The sequence below is a fragment of the Dermacentor andersoni genome, chromosome 1, assembly GCF_023375885.2.
Source record: "Dermacentor andersoni chromosome 1, qqDerAnde1_hic_scaffold, whole genome shotgun sequence".
NCBI classification, from domain to species: Eukaryota; Metazoa; Arthropoda; class Arachnida; order Ixodida; family Ixodidae; genus Dermacentor; species Dermacentor andersoni.
Window position 1 is genome coordinate 80939012 of NC_092814.1, and position 19237 is coordinate 80958248.

General features: G+C 51.4%; 1 protein-coding gene across 1 annotated transcript; it reads left to right on the top strand.

The window, feature by feature from the left end:
- Window positions 1–8090: 8090 nt before the first annotated feature.
- On the top strand, window positions 8091–8615 carry LOC140217135 (uncharacterized). Its single transcript, XM_072287534.1, has one exon. The coding sequence runs from the start codon at window positions 8091–8093 to the stop codon at window positions 8613–8615; it is 525 nt and encodes a 174-aa protein (XP_072143635.1).
- Window positions 8616–19237: the final 10622 nt, after the last annotated feature.

Here is a 19237-nt window from a genome sequence, read left to right on the forward strand (position 1 = left end):
CAAGTATCCGCAGACTTCAGAGTGTGCAAGCCCAAGCACTCAGAACTTATCTTGGTCTCCCGAAAACTACGTCATCGATTGCGACAGTGGCCATTGCTAGAGATTCTCTTTGACAGTCTACATTGCTACAGATGTCCTGAGAGCACACATCCGACAGCTGACTCGGATTCCCTCACACCATCTTGCTTGCTTACCAGCAATGAGGCCACACTCAACTTTTGCCAAAAGTATTGTAAGACATATGCGTCCTACTTGCCAACACGATTCACGCCTGCTACACGATTATCAGCCCCACTGTGGTGGCAAGCAACTTTGTAATACATTTACAACGTCCACAGATTCCGCCAACATATCTACACATATGGCTCGGTAAAACTCAACAGCTCTGCTGCTGCAGTCATCGTCCCGGCAAAATCTGCAGAAATCAAGTTACAGACTTCATTTGTTACCACCTCGACAGGTGCACAACTTGCGGCACTCCGACTGCACTAGATTTGGTTAAAAGAACAACCGGAACAACGGACAGTTTTTAGTGATTCCATGGCAGCCCTTCAATGCATGCAAAGTCCAATGCGCCACAGACCCAATGAACAACTGACCTCAGGTATTCGACAGATATATGATCGCAGCCATGACAAGGAACACAACATAATATTTCAATGGATTCCAGGAGATTGCAACATCAGCGGGAGTGAACACGCCGACGAAGCCACTTGATCTGCGCATGAAAGTGGTCAATGAGTCTTGATTCCACTTTCGCGAACAGACGCTGCGGCTGGTCTGCGACTGATATCCCGTAATGTTCTTTGCTCCTCTGAGACTCAAACGTTTTCACCGTGTTTCGTTTGCGTTCGTTGTCTCCGGACGCAGATCCATCTACCGCCTGGACTGTCACGACGTGAACAGATCATGCTGTACCGTCTGTGGCTAGGCGTTGCATTTACCAACTCTTATGTCTTCGTTATTGGAATGGCCAACAGCACCACGTGTGACACATGCAGCTGTGGAGAGACGCTCGCACACATTATCTGTGTCTGCCCGCGCTATAGTGCCGAGAGGCAAGTAATGTGCAGAGTGATGGACCAATTGTACAATCGTCCACTATCCCAACTAAAGTCCTAGGCCAGCGCTCCCAAAGAACATCCACGCAGAAGGCATTATTCGCGTTGGTAAGATTCCTGCTGGCTACGGGCCATTACGATAAACTTTAAGAACGTCGCTCCCTACTGCTCTATAGTGTGCGCGGTCTGTTTGTGCCCGTCCCTCTTTCTCTCTCTCTCTCTCCTCCTTCGTCTCTCTCTTTTTATCTCCCTACTCCTTCCCCCAGTGCAGGGTAGCCAACCGGGACTACCTCTGATTAACCTCCCTTTCTATACAGCCTTTTTCTCTTTTTTTTTCTCTCTCTCTTTCCTTTAAGCTTTTGCTTCGTTCTTGGAGGTAAGAAGTCGCAAGGGGCAAGATATGGGAAGTATACGGGATGATACGGGGAGATACGGGAGCTGAGGTAAGATGGCGTGAATTGTCATCCCAACTGGGTCAGGAAGTGCTGCACGCCCAGTGCTGTGTGGGCGACCGCGTTGCCGTGATGCACAAGCCACTCGCCTGAATTCCACAGCTCGCGGAGTTTTCTTCAAATTGCATCACGCAAACGCTTGGTCACATGAACGCAAAATTACTCGTTGACTGTCTGACCTAGCGGTACAAATTTAAAGTGATATCAAAATTTTGATAATGAAACCTTTCCAAATAGAGAACGAAACTTGATGCGCACACGTTGTTCGTTGGTGTCCGCCATCGCAAAACCGGCGTAACGGTGGCGTAGGCTCAAAAGAAAGCTATTCTGTGAGCATGCAAAACTTTACACAATGTCGCTGTTTGGCCAACTGAAGGGGACCATAGTGTAGTACGGGCGCCTAGCGGCATGGTTTGGTACTAGCGACCCTTCAGCCTATAAGAAAAAAATTCTCGTTACTTCTTGGTCCCCCTCGCCTATTACAGGCATGCATAATATACTATGTGTGGTGATCATAAGAGCAGCAAGTATATATTGTCACGCGTACATTATCTCGTATTTCTTAATAATAATAAGGATGATATCAAGCCATCTCGGCGTGTAAATCCTCAGTGCCTCACTTTTCGCCAGTGTGACAGCCATTTATTAAATTCAAAAATATTCCTAAGGAAGAGAAGTGAAAACATCCTGCATGTATCTTCAGAGCAAGAGGGTATAAATGAACGAAAGCACCATGCCCACCAATATACGTTCGAGCTCGCCTGATTCTCTATCCGTGTTATTTTAAATATGTCAGAGATCGCAATTTTATGCATATACAGCTCTTGTATTACACTGTTTCCACGGATAGACGCATATATCACACAGTATATTCCATATCATAAGAAGCCAACAAACACTGACACCAAAGACAACACAGGGGAAATTACTTGTGCTTAATAAATGAAATAAAGAAACGATAAATTAATGGAAATTAAAGTGGATGAAAAAACAACTTGCCGCAAGTGGGAACCGAACCCACAACCTTCGCATTTCGCGTGCGATGCTCTACCAATTGAGCTACCGCGGCGCCGTGTTCCCATCCACTTTCTTGGGTATTTACGTGTCCTAGTAGAACCCTGGGAGTGTTAGCCAGCGCCACCACTCACAGACCTTGGCCGCAGACGTGGAACGTCCTTTCTGCCGCAGGCGTCACGAGAACGTGATCGTTTTGGGTGAAGGCAACTGGTCAATAAACCTACAATACTGTCGCGGTACAACGCGGACAGAAGACGGAGACGTTCAAGAACAACAGGACAAGCTGTTCAAAAACAAACGGAACCGAGGCACGTCTTCTTCGTCCTCTCTAGAATCTCAGCCACCCACTAGACGGAGTCCGTTATTGCCCCCATCGTCGTTGTCTTCTAAGTAAAATATACGCGTCATTTGTCCCTCCCTAAATGAGCATCGCCCCGATGCTAAACCAGAAATGTCACTCGCGGAAGTAAGAGTCTCTCACATAGTTATTCGCTCACGTACGGCTTCATGCGGACAACGTGCACAAGTTCAGGACAATGCGTGCGGCGCCGCTTACAACTGGCACTATCGGGGACGACCTCGTACGTGACATCACTGAGTCGGCGCAATACTCGATATTGCCACGTGCGTTTATTTCGGCTTCTAGCGACGCGAGCTACGCAGCTCGCGTCGCTGCGACGCAAGCGGCGTCGCTTGACGCGTTTCGATCATGGACGCGAAACGTATAAATACGGGACCACCGCCTGCGCTGGCTCAGTCCGACGAACGCCCCAGACGCGCTTGCTGCTTTCGCCGTCACCGCGTTGTTCGCTTGATTTAGGGCACAAGTTTGCCCATTAAACTCTCTTTAAGTCTACCGCCGACGCAGTGTCCCTTTCTGTCTGCCTGCGCGCCAGGTAGCTCACAGTCATCTACGTGACATTTTGGTGGAGGTGCTTATGCTTCGGACACCCCCTCAAAGCCGTGACACCAGCCCAAGTGCATCTGGAGCTGGCGACGCGGAAGACACCTCCAGAGAAGACAAGAAGGAAGAAACCCGGAGCAGCCGCCGACTACAAGGACTGCCGGCTGAATTGGCACCATGCACTACCTGCCCCTGGTCGCCGTGTGAACCACCGCTCGACGTCACCAATGCAAGCCGCCACCACACCTGCGCCGCTCGTCGTCCAGCAGCCGCGAGTACCTCCGCTTTTTAGCGGCTCCACTTGCGAAGATGTGCAAGATTGGCTGGAACGTTACGAAAGAGTTGCAACCTTCAACAAGTGGTCTGACGAAGACAAACTTCGGAACGTCTTCTCTCTCGAAGACTCTGCTAGAACCTGGTACGAGAACCAGGAGCTGTCCCTGACAACGTGGGAGGCTTTCAAACGGCACTTATCTGCAACTTTTGCAAGTATTCCGCGCAAAGAACGAGCTGAGGCCTTGCTTCAAACTCGACAGCAGCATCCAAACGAGTCCGTAACCGTCTTTGCGGAAGAAATGCAAAAGCTCTTCCGCCACGCGGACGCCAACATGACTGAAGACAAGAAGCTTCAGTACCTTATGAGGGCCGTCAAGGACCAACTTTTCGTCGCTCTCATTCGCAACCCGCCGAGGACCGTCGCCGAATGGATTAGCGAAGTGGCCACTATCGAGAAGACGCTCGAGCTTCGCGCAAAGCAATACGACCGCAACTTACGCGCTCCTCCGTCAGACTGCGACGACTCCCGAAGTGCCTCCGCAGTGGCCCTTCGAGATACCATCCGTGCCATCGTGCGCGACGAGCTGCGCAAGTTGCTACCGGGTGCGCAAACACAAATATCCTCGCTCGCCGACGTTGTAAGGGACGAGGTACAGCAAGCGCTGGGCACACTCGATCCTGCCGAAACGGCACCAACCCTATCGCCACCTTGCCAGAAGCCACGCATTTCAACTTACGCCGCCGCTCTGCAAAGCCAAGCGAGGCCAACCAGCTGGCGACGGGAAACGTACGCGCCACCTCAACGCAGCCAAGCCTACCCGCCACCGCCGCGCCCGCAGCAAGCCGTCCGCTCAGACACGTTCCGGCAAACCGCCACGAGGAAGACTGACATCTGGAGAACCCCAGATTGACGGCCGCTTTGTTTTCACTGTGGTGAAGCCGGCCACCTCCTACGAGAGTGCCCCTACCGTCAGATGGGCCTCCGCGGGTACAACATCGACGCCCCGCGACCCCTTCCTGGCCAACGCCCTAGAGAAATCGAAGCCTATCTTCGAGCGACCGAAGATGCCGCCCCACGTCGCTTCAGGTCCCCGTCACCCTACCCACGCCGTACGTCTTCGCCGTACCAAGGGTACGCGAGGGAGAGGTCACCGAGCCCTCGTAGGGGAAACTAAAGCCAGCGACGTCGGGAGGTGACGCCGCTCTCGAGCGAAGGCCGAAAAACCCTCCTACAACCACGACGCATTCCGCCGCCTCGACGCATTCCGACGCCTCGTTGCATTCCGACAACACGATGCGACCCGACGCAGCGACGCCACAAAACACGAAGCCGCGCCCCGACACCACAAATTCCATGGCGCGGCTGAAGGCCACAACAGCACCTTGCCACGAGGCTTCTACCCGACGCAGCCGCGACCGTGCGAAGCGACAGACCGCACAGTCGGTGACCGATCGACATCGAACGCGAACACCAAGTGCCGACTTACAGGTTACCCTAGATGGACATCCAGTGGTTGCACTCGTCGACACCGGGGCCGACTACTCCGTCGTTAGTGGACGATTTTTGTCACAGCTCAAGAAAGTCAAAACCGCATGGGAAGGTCCTCAAATACGCACAGCAGGAGGCCACCTCATAACCCCGACGGGACGATGCACTGCGCGAGTGGCTGTTCACGGTCACACCTACCCTGTGAACTTCATCATCCTACAGCACTGCTCTCGCGACGTAATCCTCGGGATGGACTTCCTGAACGAAAACGGTGCGGTGATCGACCTGCAGACGAAAACCATAACACTGACGACAAAACGGTCAGAAAGAATGCAAAGCAATCATTATCATCGCGCCGCGTTCACCATCCTCGACGATCAAGTGAGCCTCCCGCCAAATGCTGGCGTCATGGCACTCGTCGAAACAGACGCCTTCTCAAGCGGCGATGCTATTGTCGAAGCGAACTTGCAGCTGCTTTTGGATCGCCAAATTTGCGTCGCACGCGGTGTCGTCCACCTGCGTGAAGGCAGAGCGGCTGTGCTAATAACCAATTTCAGCACGGAACACAAGCACCTCAACAGGGGTACGACGGTCGCTTTCTTGGAAGAGTTCGCCGAAATAAGCGACGCATTAGCGCTCTCCGAGTCGTCCCATGAGGCGTCGTCGACGGTGGCTGATGAGGTGAACTTCGACATTAACCCCGCCCTGCCTCAACAAAAGCAAGAAAAGCTACGTCGCCTTCTTCTGCGATATTCTGAATGTTTTTCTAAGTCGTCAAGGATCCGGCAAACGCACATAGCGAAGCATCGCATTATAACCGATGAATCGACTCGTCCCGTCCGCCGAAGTCCCTACCGCGTTTCAGCGCGAGAACGTGAAACAATCAAGACACAAGTAGAAGAAATGCTTCGCGACGACGTCATTCAGCCGTCCAAGAGCCCGTGGTCTTCACCCGTGGTGCTTGTAAAGAAGAAAGACGGTACCCTACGATTTTGCGTCGATTATAGGCGTCTCAACAGCGTCACGAAAAAAGACGTCTACCCGCTTCCGAGAATCGACGACACGTCAGATCGACTGTGCGGTGCCAAGTATTTTTCGTCGATGGACCTCCGGAGCGGCTACTGGCAGATTGAGATCGACGAGAGGGACCGTGAGAAGACTGTCTTCATCACGCCGGACGGTCTTTACGAATTTAAAGTCATGCCATTCGGGCTATGCTCAGCGCCGGCGACATTTCAGCGTGTCATGGACACCGTGTTGTCTGGGCTGAAATGGCAGATATGCCTCGTATATCTCGACGACGTAGTCGTTTTCGTATCCACCTTGGACGAGCACCTTAATAGGCTCGAGACCGTGCTAGAGGCAATTAGGGTGTCGGGACTCACTCTGAAACCAGAGAAACGTCGTTTCGCCTACGAAAAGCTCCTGTTCCTCGGTCACGTAGTTAATCGCAAAGGCGTGCGTCCGGACCCCAAAAAGACGGCAGCCATCGAAAGTTTCCCGATACCCAGTGAAAAGAAAGCTGTCCGTAGATTTTTGGGGTTCTGTGCGTATTACAGGCGTTTTGTCCGAGATTTCTCTCGAATCGCAGAGCCTCTCACTCGCCTTACGAAAGCCGACGCGCAGTTCACATGGAAGAAGCCCCAAGAAGACGCTTTTCGCGAACTTCAAAGACGCTTGCAGTCACCGCCAGTACTCGGCCATTTTGACGAGAGCGCTTACACCGAGATCCACACGGATGCAAGCGGCACAGGACTCGGTGCTGTGTTGATTCAAAAGAAGAACGGTCTAGAGCGAGCCATCGCTTACGCGAGCCGATCACTGTCGAAAGCCGAATTGAACTATTCGACGACCGAAAAGGAATGCCTCGCTGTCGTTTGGGCGGTCACAAAATTTCGGCCGTATCTTTACGGGAAGCACTTCAAGGTCGTCAGTGACCACCACGCTCTGTGCTGGCTCGCTAACCTGAAAGACCCGTCAGGTCGCCTCGCTCGTTGGAGCCTGCGACTACAGGAGTTCGACGTCACCGTCGTGTATAAGTCAGGCCGAAAACACACAGACGCCGACTGCCTTTCGAGAGCTCCTGTTGAATCTGCCCCGCCCTGCGACGATGACGACGATGCTTTCCTTGGGCCCATAAGCTCTAACACCTTCGCACAAGATCAACGTGCCGATACTGATCTACGCTGTGTGGTTCAATATCTCGAAGGGAAGACCGATTCAGGGCCAAAGGCATTCAGACGCGCGCTTTCATCGCTATGCCTGCGCGACAATGTGCTTGTGAAAAAGAACTTCACGCCGTACAAAGCGGCATATCTACTCGTCGTGCCAGTCAAGCTAAGGCAAGAGATTTTAGAAGTGTCTCACGATGAGCCGACAGCAGGGCATCTGGGATTCACTAGAACTCTCAGAAGAATTCAAGAAAGGTACTACTGGCCGGGCCTGAACGCAGACGTCGCACGCTACGTGAAAACCTGCCGAGATTACCAACGTCGGAAAACACCGCCTATACAAGGCCAGCCGGCCTCCTGCAACCAATCGAGCCACCATGTAAACCATTCCAGCAGATAGGCATGGATCTGCTTGGCCCTTTCCCGACGTCTACTTGCGGGAACAGGTGGATAGTGGTAGCAACGGACTATCTGACGTGCTATGCCGAGACAGCGGCGTTAGCATCGGGAAATGCAATCGAGGTCGCCAGATTCTTCATAAAGAACATCGTTCTCCGTCATGGTGCACCCGAGGTCCTTATTACGGACAGAGGTACGGCATTCACAGCTGAACTTACGCAACAGATTCTGCACTTGAGCCACACGAGCCATCGGCGCACTACATCGTACCACCCGCAGACAAACTGCCTTACGGAGCGTTTAAATAAAACTCTCGCCGACATGCTCGCCATGTATATCGACGTCGGGCACAAGACTTGGGACGAAGTCCTTCCGTACGTGACGTTCGCCTACAACACCGCGCCACAGGAGACAACGCAGATGACGCCATTCGAGCTTGTCTTCGGTCGCCAAGTCGCCACGATGCTTGATGCGGTGTTGCCTCACGTTGAAGACGACAACATCCATGCAGACGTTGCCGGCTTCCTTCAATGTGCCGAGGAAGCTCGCCAGCTCGCCCGAATGCGTATTAAAGAGCAACAAAACGTCGACGCCCGACTCTACAACCTACGACGACGAGACCAAGAGTACGCACTTGGTGACCGCGGTATGGTGTGGACACCGATTCGTCACCGCGGGCTTAGTGAGAAGCTCCTGCGCTGTTACTTCGGGCCCTACAAGATAACTCGACGACTTGGACCGCTGGTCTACGAGGTCGTGCCCGATGGAGTGACGCAGTCACAGCGACGTCGCGCACGACCTGAGATGGTGCACGTCGCGCGGCTGAAAAAGTTTTTTGAGCGTTAGCGGACTAACAGACATTCTTTTCTTTTCGTTATCCATGGTTGATTGCATGCTTACAAGTTTCTTGTTTTCTTTAGCATTGGGGCGATGCTTTTTCACGGGGGGGTAATGCCACGTGCGTTTAGCTTCTATCGACGCGAGCTACGCAGCTCGCGTCGCTGCGATGCAAGCGGCGTCGCTTGACGCGTTTCGATCATGGACGCAAAACGTATAAATACGGGACCACCGCCTGCGCTGGCTCAGTCCGACGAACGCCCCAGACGCCCCTGCTGCTTTCGCCGTCACCGCGTTGTTCGCTTGATTTAGCGCACAAGTTCGCCCATTAAACTCTCTTTAAGTCTACCGCCGACGCAGTGTCCCTTTCTGTCTGCCTGCGCGCCAGGTAGCTCACAGTCACCTACGTGACAATATGGTCCGAAGTATCGTCTTAACAGCTTCTAGGAGAGGCCTCGTTTCCGTATGGGTGTCCAAACCCACACTCTGTCGCCGACGTCATAGATGAACATTCGACGGTTAAGATCATAGCGCCCTGAGTCGTAGTCTTGCTGCTGGCAGATCCGCAAGCGTGCGAGCTGCCGAGCCTCTTCTGCGCGTTGCGTAAACACATCGGCGTCCATATCAGTGTCGTCAAAGTCGTGTGGAAGCATTGCATCCAACATCGTTCGTACATCCCGCCCGTGAACAAGGGTGAACGGAGCCATGCGCATTGTCTCTTGTTTCGCCATGTTATATGCAAAGGTGATGTAAGATAGGATGTCGTCCCAATTTTTCTGTTCAACATCCACGTACATGGAGAGCATGTCTTCAATTGTTTTGTTTAGACGTTCTGTTAATCCGTTGGTTTGTGGATGGTAGGCGGTTGACTTCCGATGAGACGTTCCACTTAGCAGCAAGACGTGATCTAACAGTGCAGCCATGAATGCGCTTGCTCGGTCTGTTATTACGAAGGTTGGTGCGCCGTGTCGCAACACAACATGCTCAATGAAAAAGTGCGCCACCTCAGCTGCTGTACTTCTCTGGATTGTCTTTGTTTCAGCGTAACGTGTGAGATAGTCGGTTGCGACGATAACAAAGCGATTCCCTGCAGTAGAAGTAGGAAGTGGGCCCAATATATCCATTCCGATTTGGTCAAACGGTCTTCGAGGAACCTGGACGGGTTGTAGGAGGCCGGCTGGTTTCGACGGAGGCGACTTGCGCCTCTGGCAGTCGAGGCAAGTGCGAACGTGATGTTTCACGGTGGTGGTAAGTCTCGGCCAGTAGTACCTCTGCGGCACTCTGGCCTGCGTTCTCGTGTAGCCTAAGTGACCAGAAGTCACCCCGTTGTGACAATATGCTACCTGAAGGCATCAATGTTGCCGGATTCGAGACCCTCGTTATGTAATCAACGAGAAGAAAGGGGGTTAACCGAGGGGCCCGATTTTTATTATTCATATCATAAGAAGCCAACAAACACTGACACCAAGGACAACGCAGGAGAAATTACTTGTGCTTAATAAATGAAATAAAGAAACGATAAATTAATGGAAATTAAAGTGGATGAAAAAACAACTTGCCGCAGGTGGGAACCGAACCCACAACCTTCGCATTTCACGTGCGATGTTCTACCATGCTCTACCTACTGGCGATGCTCTACCTACTTGGCGGCGGACGTGGAACGTCCGCCGCCAAGGTATGTGAGTGGTGGCGCTCGCTAACACTCCCAGGGTTCTACTAGGACACATAAATACCCAAGAAAGTGGATGGGAAACGGCGCCGCGGTAGCTCAATTGGTAGAGCATCGCACGCGAAATGCGAAGGTTATGGGTTCGGTTCCCACCTGCGGCAAGTTGTTTTTTCATCCACTTTAATTTCCATCAATTAATCGATTCTTTATTTCACCGCTTAACCATATATTAAAATTTCAATGCGAACAACATACACTGCAGATAGCGTTAGACCATAAAGGTGTTCTTGTGGATAACTTCAAGCATTTATACATCATTCTGAAGTGGTATTTTGTATGAAGCAATTTCCTAAATGTAATTCACAGTGTTGCATTATTGGCGGCATCATATTACTATTGGTGCAATTGCAAAACCACATAATTCTTGCGGGAATATGCACTTGCGTGACAATATTTTCGAAACATTAAAATAAAAAGAAAATGTGTTGCGGCCACATGGGCTTTGACGCTGCGCGGCTGTGGTGCGAACATTATGATGCTCACTGCTCTGTTATTGCCAATCCATAAGAGGTAACAGCGCTAGCTAAATACATATACGCTCCATGACGACAAACAGCAGGAAGGCGACAATTAAGTTACAAAAAAAGCAGCCCACTTCGCACGATGTGATAGCAACCATTCCTCATAGATTATGGTTGGCCATATTTTACGGAAGCTAATCGGAACGGTGGGCGCCTAAAAATTTCTTGCATAAATGAAGTTTCATTTCCCTTTGTTACAAAGGAGTGCCTACATGTGTCTCGCATAAATGAAGTTATGTTTTATTTCCCTTTTTTTTACTATACACGGTATAGGATCTGCCCACACTCGTCAAATCTACTGCTCTCGCTTACTTATGCTGGCGAGCAATGTAATTGATAATTAAGCATCATGTAAAAGCAAATCTCGGTAATACCGTGGTCATCTGAGTACCCGTGTTACAACATGGTCAGGCACGTACCCAGGGGGGGAGCGGGGGGGGGGGGGGGGCCGGGCCCCCGCTCCGTCCACGCCACCACTCCTCACACACATTCCTAACGCTCCGCCAAATCAAAGTAGAAACTTGACATCTATTAGGCGGTCAACATTTTGCTGGCTTTTTCACTCCTTTTGGATGGCGGTAGTTATCGGCATCTCCCGAAGACCAGGAGTGGGCCGTCCAGTGGGCCAGGGCCATTGCCGAGAATCTCGGAAGAATTTCCTCGGGCGACGGACCCCAGGCAGCATAGCCCCGGACACCAACAGCAATAACCGTTGGACAAATAAAGTTTATTCCTATCCTATCCTGGGGTGTGTTACGACTTTGCACCGCTGCACCACTATTACGACTTTGTGGTCCCGTAGCGCTCGTCACCCGTTTCGTGACAGAGCGTTGGTAGCGAAGACTCCGAGCCAGGCGTCGATGAGAATAACAAAAGGGACTTTATACACTATATACAGGTCATTATACAGGACATGAAGGGATCGGCACTGGGGCCGAGAGCTCACTGCAAACGCGACTGTTCCCGCACGGCAACGTCCGGCGAAAACGCGTGACACATCTCGCTCCAGTCGAGAGCGGCACTGGCTCCCGGTGGGTCGGCGGATCCGGTTTTTCAGGCGGCACGCCTCCGCTTATAAGCCCCCAAAACCATTGTCACCCAAACGGCCCAACACAAAGCGAGCACTCGACGGTCGTCCGAGAGGTCCAACCGGCGACCGCGCTGGCCACCTGGTTCAAGTGTGGCGGGCGCGGTGACCTTCAGGCAAGGGCCGGAGGTCACCTAGTGGGTGTTGTTGAAATCGCACCGCTGGCACGAGTTGTTGGAACCTCAGTGCTGACGCCCGTTATTGCAAATGGGTCGCAAGCCCCAAGGGTAGCGTTGGCCTGGCGGCCTGGGGCACTGGAAGCATCCGAAGGTCCCGGCAAAGCATGAGTCGACTGGTAACAGAACAACTGGTTTATTCTAACATCGCAAAAGAGCGCGCGGTCAGGTCGACCGAAGTGGAGAGACGGGAGAGCACGTAACTCAACGGATGAAATCGGAGCCTCTCTCTTGGCGTCCGGGGGCAGCTGCTCTTATACTTTCGCAGTTGAGGGCAAGAAGGAAGGCCTCGTGACGAGACCACGTGACGGCGGGTACGGACAGACTGAGAGACACGTTGAGACGAGTGTAGTGACGCATCGCCAAGCTGGCGCCTGTCAGACCTCCTCGCTTCACACTTGGGGAGCTCCTCTCCCCGGCTGCCGCGCTTTGACAAGCGTGGGCACACACACACACACGCACACACGAAGACACGTGGCACTGAAACACGCCTGGACGCGCTTGGCGGGGAGACTGCGGGAGCTCCGAACGGGCCAAAATGTCCGCCGCTTTGAACGAAGCTCCGGCGTCCGTTGCATCCGCGCCGGCTATACCGCGCGTTGTAGGCGAAACGTAACAGTGTCTACGGCGCCGGGCTGTCTGGCACTTGGCGACACGTCCGAACAAAGTGGCTCGCCGATGCTTCTCTCGCAGGACACCGCTGCCTGACGGCTCAGCATCTTGACTTTTCAAGGGAGAATTTGGGCGCTCGAAGGATAATTTTGCATCTTGCAGATTCGGAATCCAGGCTGGAGGTAATGGCACAACAGCATCCCCGCCCTCAGATAAGGCGCCGGGAAGACGAGCTGCCTCCACGTGGCTCGGATGCCAGGCGCGCACGTTCGTCAGGCTCGTCCAAGTTCACGTCCAGTGTCGGGACGCCAGGTAACTTCACGTGCCCAGGTCCAACTCGCCAGGACAGGAGCTCTGCTCACCGCGTTGTCGCCAAGGCACCTCGACCAGCTCCGCTCGGGTCGTTCCTAAGCCCTTGCTTTTCGCCACTGGTCCCGGTTGGTCGTTCTGCAGCTTGCAAAACCGACCGGCAAAAGGCAACACCCAACACGAACAAGTGCCCTCTGTCTCCCGTCAAACACCAGACAGGGCTATAATCCAAATCAACCTAACTGAATTGCTATCCCCCTTTTTGCTCCCGCTGCAACAAGAGGCAGGTGTACGATCTAGTACACAAGGCTCAAACAACCAGTTTTCAACTTAACAACACACCAAAATATCAGAAATAATTAATAATCAACAATAATAATGACAAATAGAATGGTCCCCTTGAATCACTTGGACCGAAAACAGTACTGAGGAAGCAAATGAGGTCATTCATTTTTCCCGGCGATATTTTCGCGGAATCCGAAGCTGCTTATATTTGCGACCCTGCTTATCCGTGTAGCGGCGGTACAATAAGCCAGATTCCTTGCCAAATGAAACCCTCTTTTTTTTCACTCCCCGTTTGACGCTCTTCCTCAGATCGGCTAGTGAACAGTCTTCCTGTTGCTCGCGAATCAGAGTTTCTCTTTCAACTGCCGCCTGCTCCTGCCAGCTGGCGGAAACCGGAGCGAGTGTGGAGCCCGCGTCGCCTAATTGCGGCGTCGCGTCTATATCGCGACTAGCACTGCACGCGTCACTCCCACTCACTTCCAGGACACGCTCGCCCAGGCCAGCCTCCGAGCTCTGCCTCTCCCGTGCCTGCTCGCCACTCAAGTTACCTTGATCGGTCCGTGTGCCGCACCGCTGTTCGCTCACCGACGCAAAGTCAAGTTCCCTCGACAGCGGGCGCGCTTTGGATCGCGTGAGGGCCATGTACGCCCCGTCGGCAAAGAACGATTCGCCCTGATCCTTCAGCAGCTGCTCCGAGCTATTTGAGAAGAGGTAGGGAAAGTGCTCCGGGAGGGCGGCTGACACAGCGGCTTCGGTGTTAAGTTTCCCAAACTCTCCTTCAATGATAACCGTTGCGATCGGTAAACAGACACTCTCCTCCTCGGCCACTTGCCGTATCCTAGCACACTCTCCCGTAAAATCACTCGAGGAGACGAAAGACGGGTGAACAACGTCCATAGTTGCTGCAGAGTCCCGAAGTGCACGGCACTTCTTACCGTTTATCTTAATTTCCTGCACATAGGGCTCCAATAGACGTATGTTTTTGTGAGTTTCCTGTATTGTTGCAAAAGCAATTCTCTGGGCAGCTTGCAGCGATGTGCCCTTGCTTTTTGCAATTGTAGCAGGTTAACGGTTTCCGTTTTTCAAAAGAACGCGTCGTATCGTTTCGCTGTTTCGGACCATCGTCATCATTCTGAGATGCATTCTGTCCTTCCCTTACAGTTTCTTTGGGAAGGGACTCGTCTTCCCGAAACTCGCGACGCCTGATTTCTTTCCGTTCATCGGGCTCCCCGGATAACCCATCTCTCCTATCTGCTTTTTCTACGCGCACTGCCTTGCTGTGCAAGCTGCGGCGGGTGTAATACTCTTCCGCTAACTCTGCTGCCTTGTTTAGCTTAACCTCCTTTAGCCTATCTTGCAGCCAGAGCCTGACATCCTCATCAATGCAACGGTAAAACTGCTCCAACGCGATGCATTCGACGATTTTGTCGCGGTCGTCGTAAACCTCTTCGCCCTTCAGCCATTCCACCAGGTCGGCTTTTAGACGAAACGCGAAGTCAACATTCGACTCCTTACCCTTTTTTGCATACCGGAACCTCTGCCGGAAAGCTTCGGGCGACAATTTGTACTTCCGCAGTAGCGCTTCCTTCACATCACTGTAGCTTTCAAACGCCTCTTTCGATAAGCAAGTTATTATGTCTGATGCCTCCCCAGGAAGCAAGGCTAACAGATTCTGTGCCCAGAGGGATCGCTCAATGCTATTCCGTTCGCACACGTGCTCAAATTTCACGAGGTATTTGGCCATATCCTCTCCGACGACAAAGGGTGGAAGTTGATCGCGTATTCTTGGACCGTTAGAAGTTAGACTAGGCGCCGGCGAGCTATTTCGGGTCTCCAACTCTTTCATTTTAAGCTCGTGCTCGCGACGTTCCTTTTCTGCCTGCCACTCCCGACGTTCCTTTTCTGCCTGCCACTCCCGACGTTCCTTTTCTTTCCTTTCCTCCTCGCAACGTTCCTTCTCCCTCTTTTCCTCCTCGCGACGTTCCTTTTCTTTCCTTTCCTCCTCGCAACGTTCCTTCTCCCTCTTTTCCTCCTCGCGACGTTCATTGATATCCGCCCAGGCCTCTTCGGCTTCCTCAGCCGTTACGTCCCCAGTCCTCATGACCTCAAGGATCGCATTCTTTCTTTTGGTTGAGCCCAACTCAATGCCCAACTCCTCACAAATTTGGAGAAGTTCCTTGACCTTGTACTTCTCCATCGTTCACACTGTCCTCCTGCTGTTTACCCTTTTTGAATATACCTGCCGTACGCTACTATAATGCTACTAGTAAGACATATGCCAGTATTTCACACACTGCCCTGTTTACCCCCTCAGCATCCCCTGGTTTTCAAAACACTCTAACTAGGCTTGAAACACACAAGGTTAACACAATGCAACACCAAATCCTTCCCTGAGCTACTATAACCTGTGTCAGAGAAAGTCTGGTGTTTGAGGTAAACTTCAGGCACTCACCGCGCCGAGGTAGCCGATGCCGGTCAATCCCACCGCTGCCACCACTGTTACGACTTTGCACCGCTGCACCACTATTACGACTTTCTGGTCCCGTAGCGCTCGTCACCCGTTTCGTGACAGAGCGTTGGTAGCGAAGGCTCCGAGCCAGGCGTCGATGAGAATAACAAAAGGGACTTTATACACTATATACAGGTCATTATACAGGACATGAAGGGATCGGCACTGGGGCCGAGTGCTCACTGCAAACGCGACTGTTCCCGCACGGCAACGTCCGGCGAAAACGCGTGACACATCTCGCTCCAGTCGAGAGCGGCACTGGCTCCCGGTGGGTCGGCGGATCCGGTTTTTCAGGCGGCACGCCTCCGCTTATAAGCCCCCAAAACCATTGTCACCCAAACGGCCCAACACAAAGCGAGCACTCGACGGTCGTCCGAGAGGTCCAACCGGCGACCGCGCTGGCCACCTGGTTCAATTGTGGCGGGCGCGGTGACCTTCAGGCAAGGGCCGGAGGTCACCTAGTGGGTGTCTACGGCGCCGGGCTGTCTGGCACTTGGCGACACGTCCGAACAAAGTGGCTCGCCGATGCTTCTCTCGCAGGACACCGCTGCCTGACGGCTCAGCATCTTGACTTTTCAAGGGAGAATTTGGGCGCTCGAAGGATAATTTTGCATCTTGCAGATTCGGAATCCAGGCTGGAGGTAATGGCACAACAGGTGTGAAGGCCACTTTTCTCATCGATTCGGTGCCCGCGCGATTAACTCGAGATGCGTTCAGTTGTCACCATCTATTCAACGGCCACGCGCATCGCTGTTGCTTCGTTAGTTCAACCTTCGTTGATTTAACTGATCCAGGGACCAGGAAAGGGATTCGGTTCATGGTCAGCTGGTCTGTATGCTCATGAAACGAGTTGCGGCGGGAGAAAACACCAGCTGCGTTTAACTTTTCCTTTCGCTTCATTACTTCCTCGAGTGACGGCTCGCCGCGACGTTGGCAGATCCTCGGAATCGTATACTCGCGATATGGGTTAGATAAGGTGGAAAATAAAATAATGCGAGGCAGCGTCCATCATCAAACCATCCAATAACCCTTAAATCTATAATCAATATGACTGTCACCCGTTACCTCGTCTGGTTTTCCCTAATTTTACAGCACTTTTCGTGCAAAATCGGCAACTGGAAACAGGAGTCGCAAGGAGTTGAGAAATTAAGTGATCTACCAAGGGAGAGAGCCAAGGCAACAGCCAAACAGGAAGGAAAAGCTAAAAGTAACAAATCTAACCATTGTTTATGAAACAATGTATGGATCAACATCTATTTATTAAAAAAGGAAGTGGAGAAAACGGCGCTGGAAGTGAGAATAATTCCGTGTATATTGAATGATGCTTCTACAGTTATCAGTCGAACCGCCTGACGTAGCCACTTCTCTTCTGTGCTTATTTGGGTGTTTTTCTAACCTTCCGCGGTGGGTTGTACGGTGTACGGGACTGGCGGCCACGCATCGTTACGCAACTTCCCAAATAACAATATGAGTCGGTTTGGGCACTTAAGTTGGTAGGTCAGTAAACGAGGCATCGAAAAGAACTGTGATTGTTCCGCAAATAAATATTTCTCTGTAATTCTTCCAGAGCTAATTCGAAAAATGCGACTACAGTCGGATGCAACTTAAGTCTGCAGTGAAGCCCCGCCCACGCCTTCATAACCGCCAGCCATTGTTCCTCCGCGAGGCTGCAAATAATTCATACTTCAAACTTTTCCTGTTACCCAAATAAGGCTGTAACTACAAAAATAAAATTATTAGCGCGTAATTTTATACGTTTTCCCTCGCCTATTATAGTGGAATGGCGAAAGCCTAATTCTTTATTGAATTGAAATAAAATGCTTGCTTCGCTTCAACTATTTATTGTCAAGTTTCGCTTCAGTTGGAAGTGAAGTTTCATGAGTAAAACGGGTTCAGCAGTGAAATGAACTGTACCGCAGACTTTTGAAGAGTGAAATGCTCAGACTCCATACACTTTGTCCATGTCTGTTGCACACATCATTGCTTCCGCCGATGAAAAGGCTCTTCAAGAACAGCAGACGCTGCGAAGGTATCAAGTACGACGCCATTTTGAGAAGGCTGCATGACGACGATTTTGTTTGCTTCTGTGATTGGCTGGCGGAGTAACACAACGCCGCGCGGTCCGTGTGCCTTGGTTGCCAATTGCTGTTTTTTTTTTTTTTGTATTCTACAATAGTAATCTTTATTTTACGCTTCGTTTCTGCGTGAGTCCATTTCACGTGGTTCCTTGTTCGCCAAATAAAGGAGAAGTGTATCTCAGAAGCGTACCTGCACGATACACCTTATTTCATTTCTATTTTGCGGGTTTACGCGTCTTTATCGCGAATGGTGGGCGTTATTCACATTTGTACTACTAAAGCTACAACCTCCCCCACCCCCTCATTTGCATAGAAAAGTTATCCTCGGTTGCCCCCCCCCCCCCCCTTTAAAAAAAATGCTGGGTACGTGGCTGAACATGGTCGTCTGCATGACCAAAATAAAGCTCTCCTACATACTTAAAAGGTATGACCTGTGAAAATGCACGCTTCGTGCACCCTCGAATAGCTTAAGGGGGAAGCACGGGTTCTTTCATCATAGTCAGATGTCGCATTCCCATGAGCCCGGACTGGAGAAAAAGAAAAAAAGAAAGAAGAAGAAAGAAAGAAAGAAAGAAAGAAAGAAAGAAAGAAAGAAAGAAAGAAAAAAAGGAAGAACGCTGGTGTGCCGCATTTTGGTTGTACGACGCCTCGCACTATGACGTCCCTCATAGTTCAGCTATCGCTTTGGGACGTTAACCTGAAACGGCTGAAGAAACTACGGAAGAAACTGCGGAAAATGTGTCAAGAGGATGTTTTCACGGAACGCTACCATAAATAAGGTACAGTTCTTGTTTTCTTTTGTTACACCGTTTAAGATTACATATTTAACTATTCTCTCGAAACTCCTACCTCTTCGTCCACATTCATTTCCCTTTTCCTTGTCGTTTCTAGGTTAAACATATTTCTAAATTAAACATAACGATTATTTTCCCCTGTGCTTTCTCGGGCTTCAACGTCTGTTTTCTTAGTATTGGTTGTAACCTGAAAAAAAAAGCGAGCCCCTCAGATCCCCTATTATTCTCGTCGAAACTCTTAAAGGGCGTACAACTCATACATCCTAGTCACTGTAGGGTTGTCGAGCGGGTTCACTGGTTCTGTCGCGAACTTGCTTCACATGCGAAACGTGACTTCTTAGAAGGCTAAAACATATCCCCCGACCACCAACCATCCAGAAAGACAAAAAGAAAAGTAAAAGGAAAGCGCTGCTTTCCGCGCTGCCACTAGCGGATCTGTGGATGATGCTACACAAGAGCTCCCTGTTACAGCAGCAAACCGGCCGCTGCTCTTTCATGTTCTGACGGATGTGGCATTCGTCAGCGACGGGG

What these genes read in the sequence shown, in the direction of transcription:
- LOC140217135 (XM_072287534.1), top strand. Translation starts at nt 8,091, where the DNA reads ATGCTCGCCATGTATATCGACGTCGGGCACAAGACTTGGGACGAAGTC.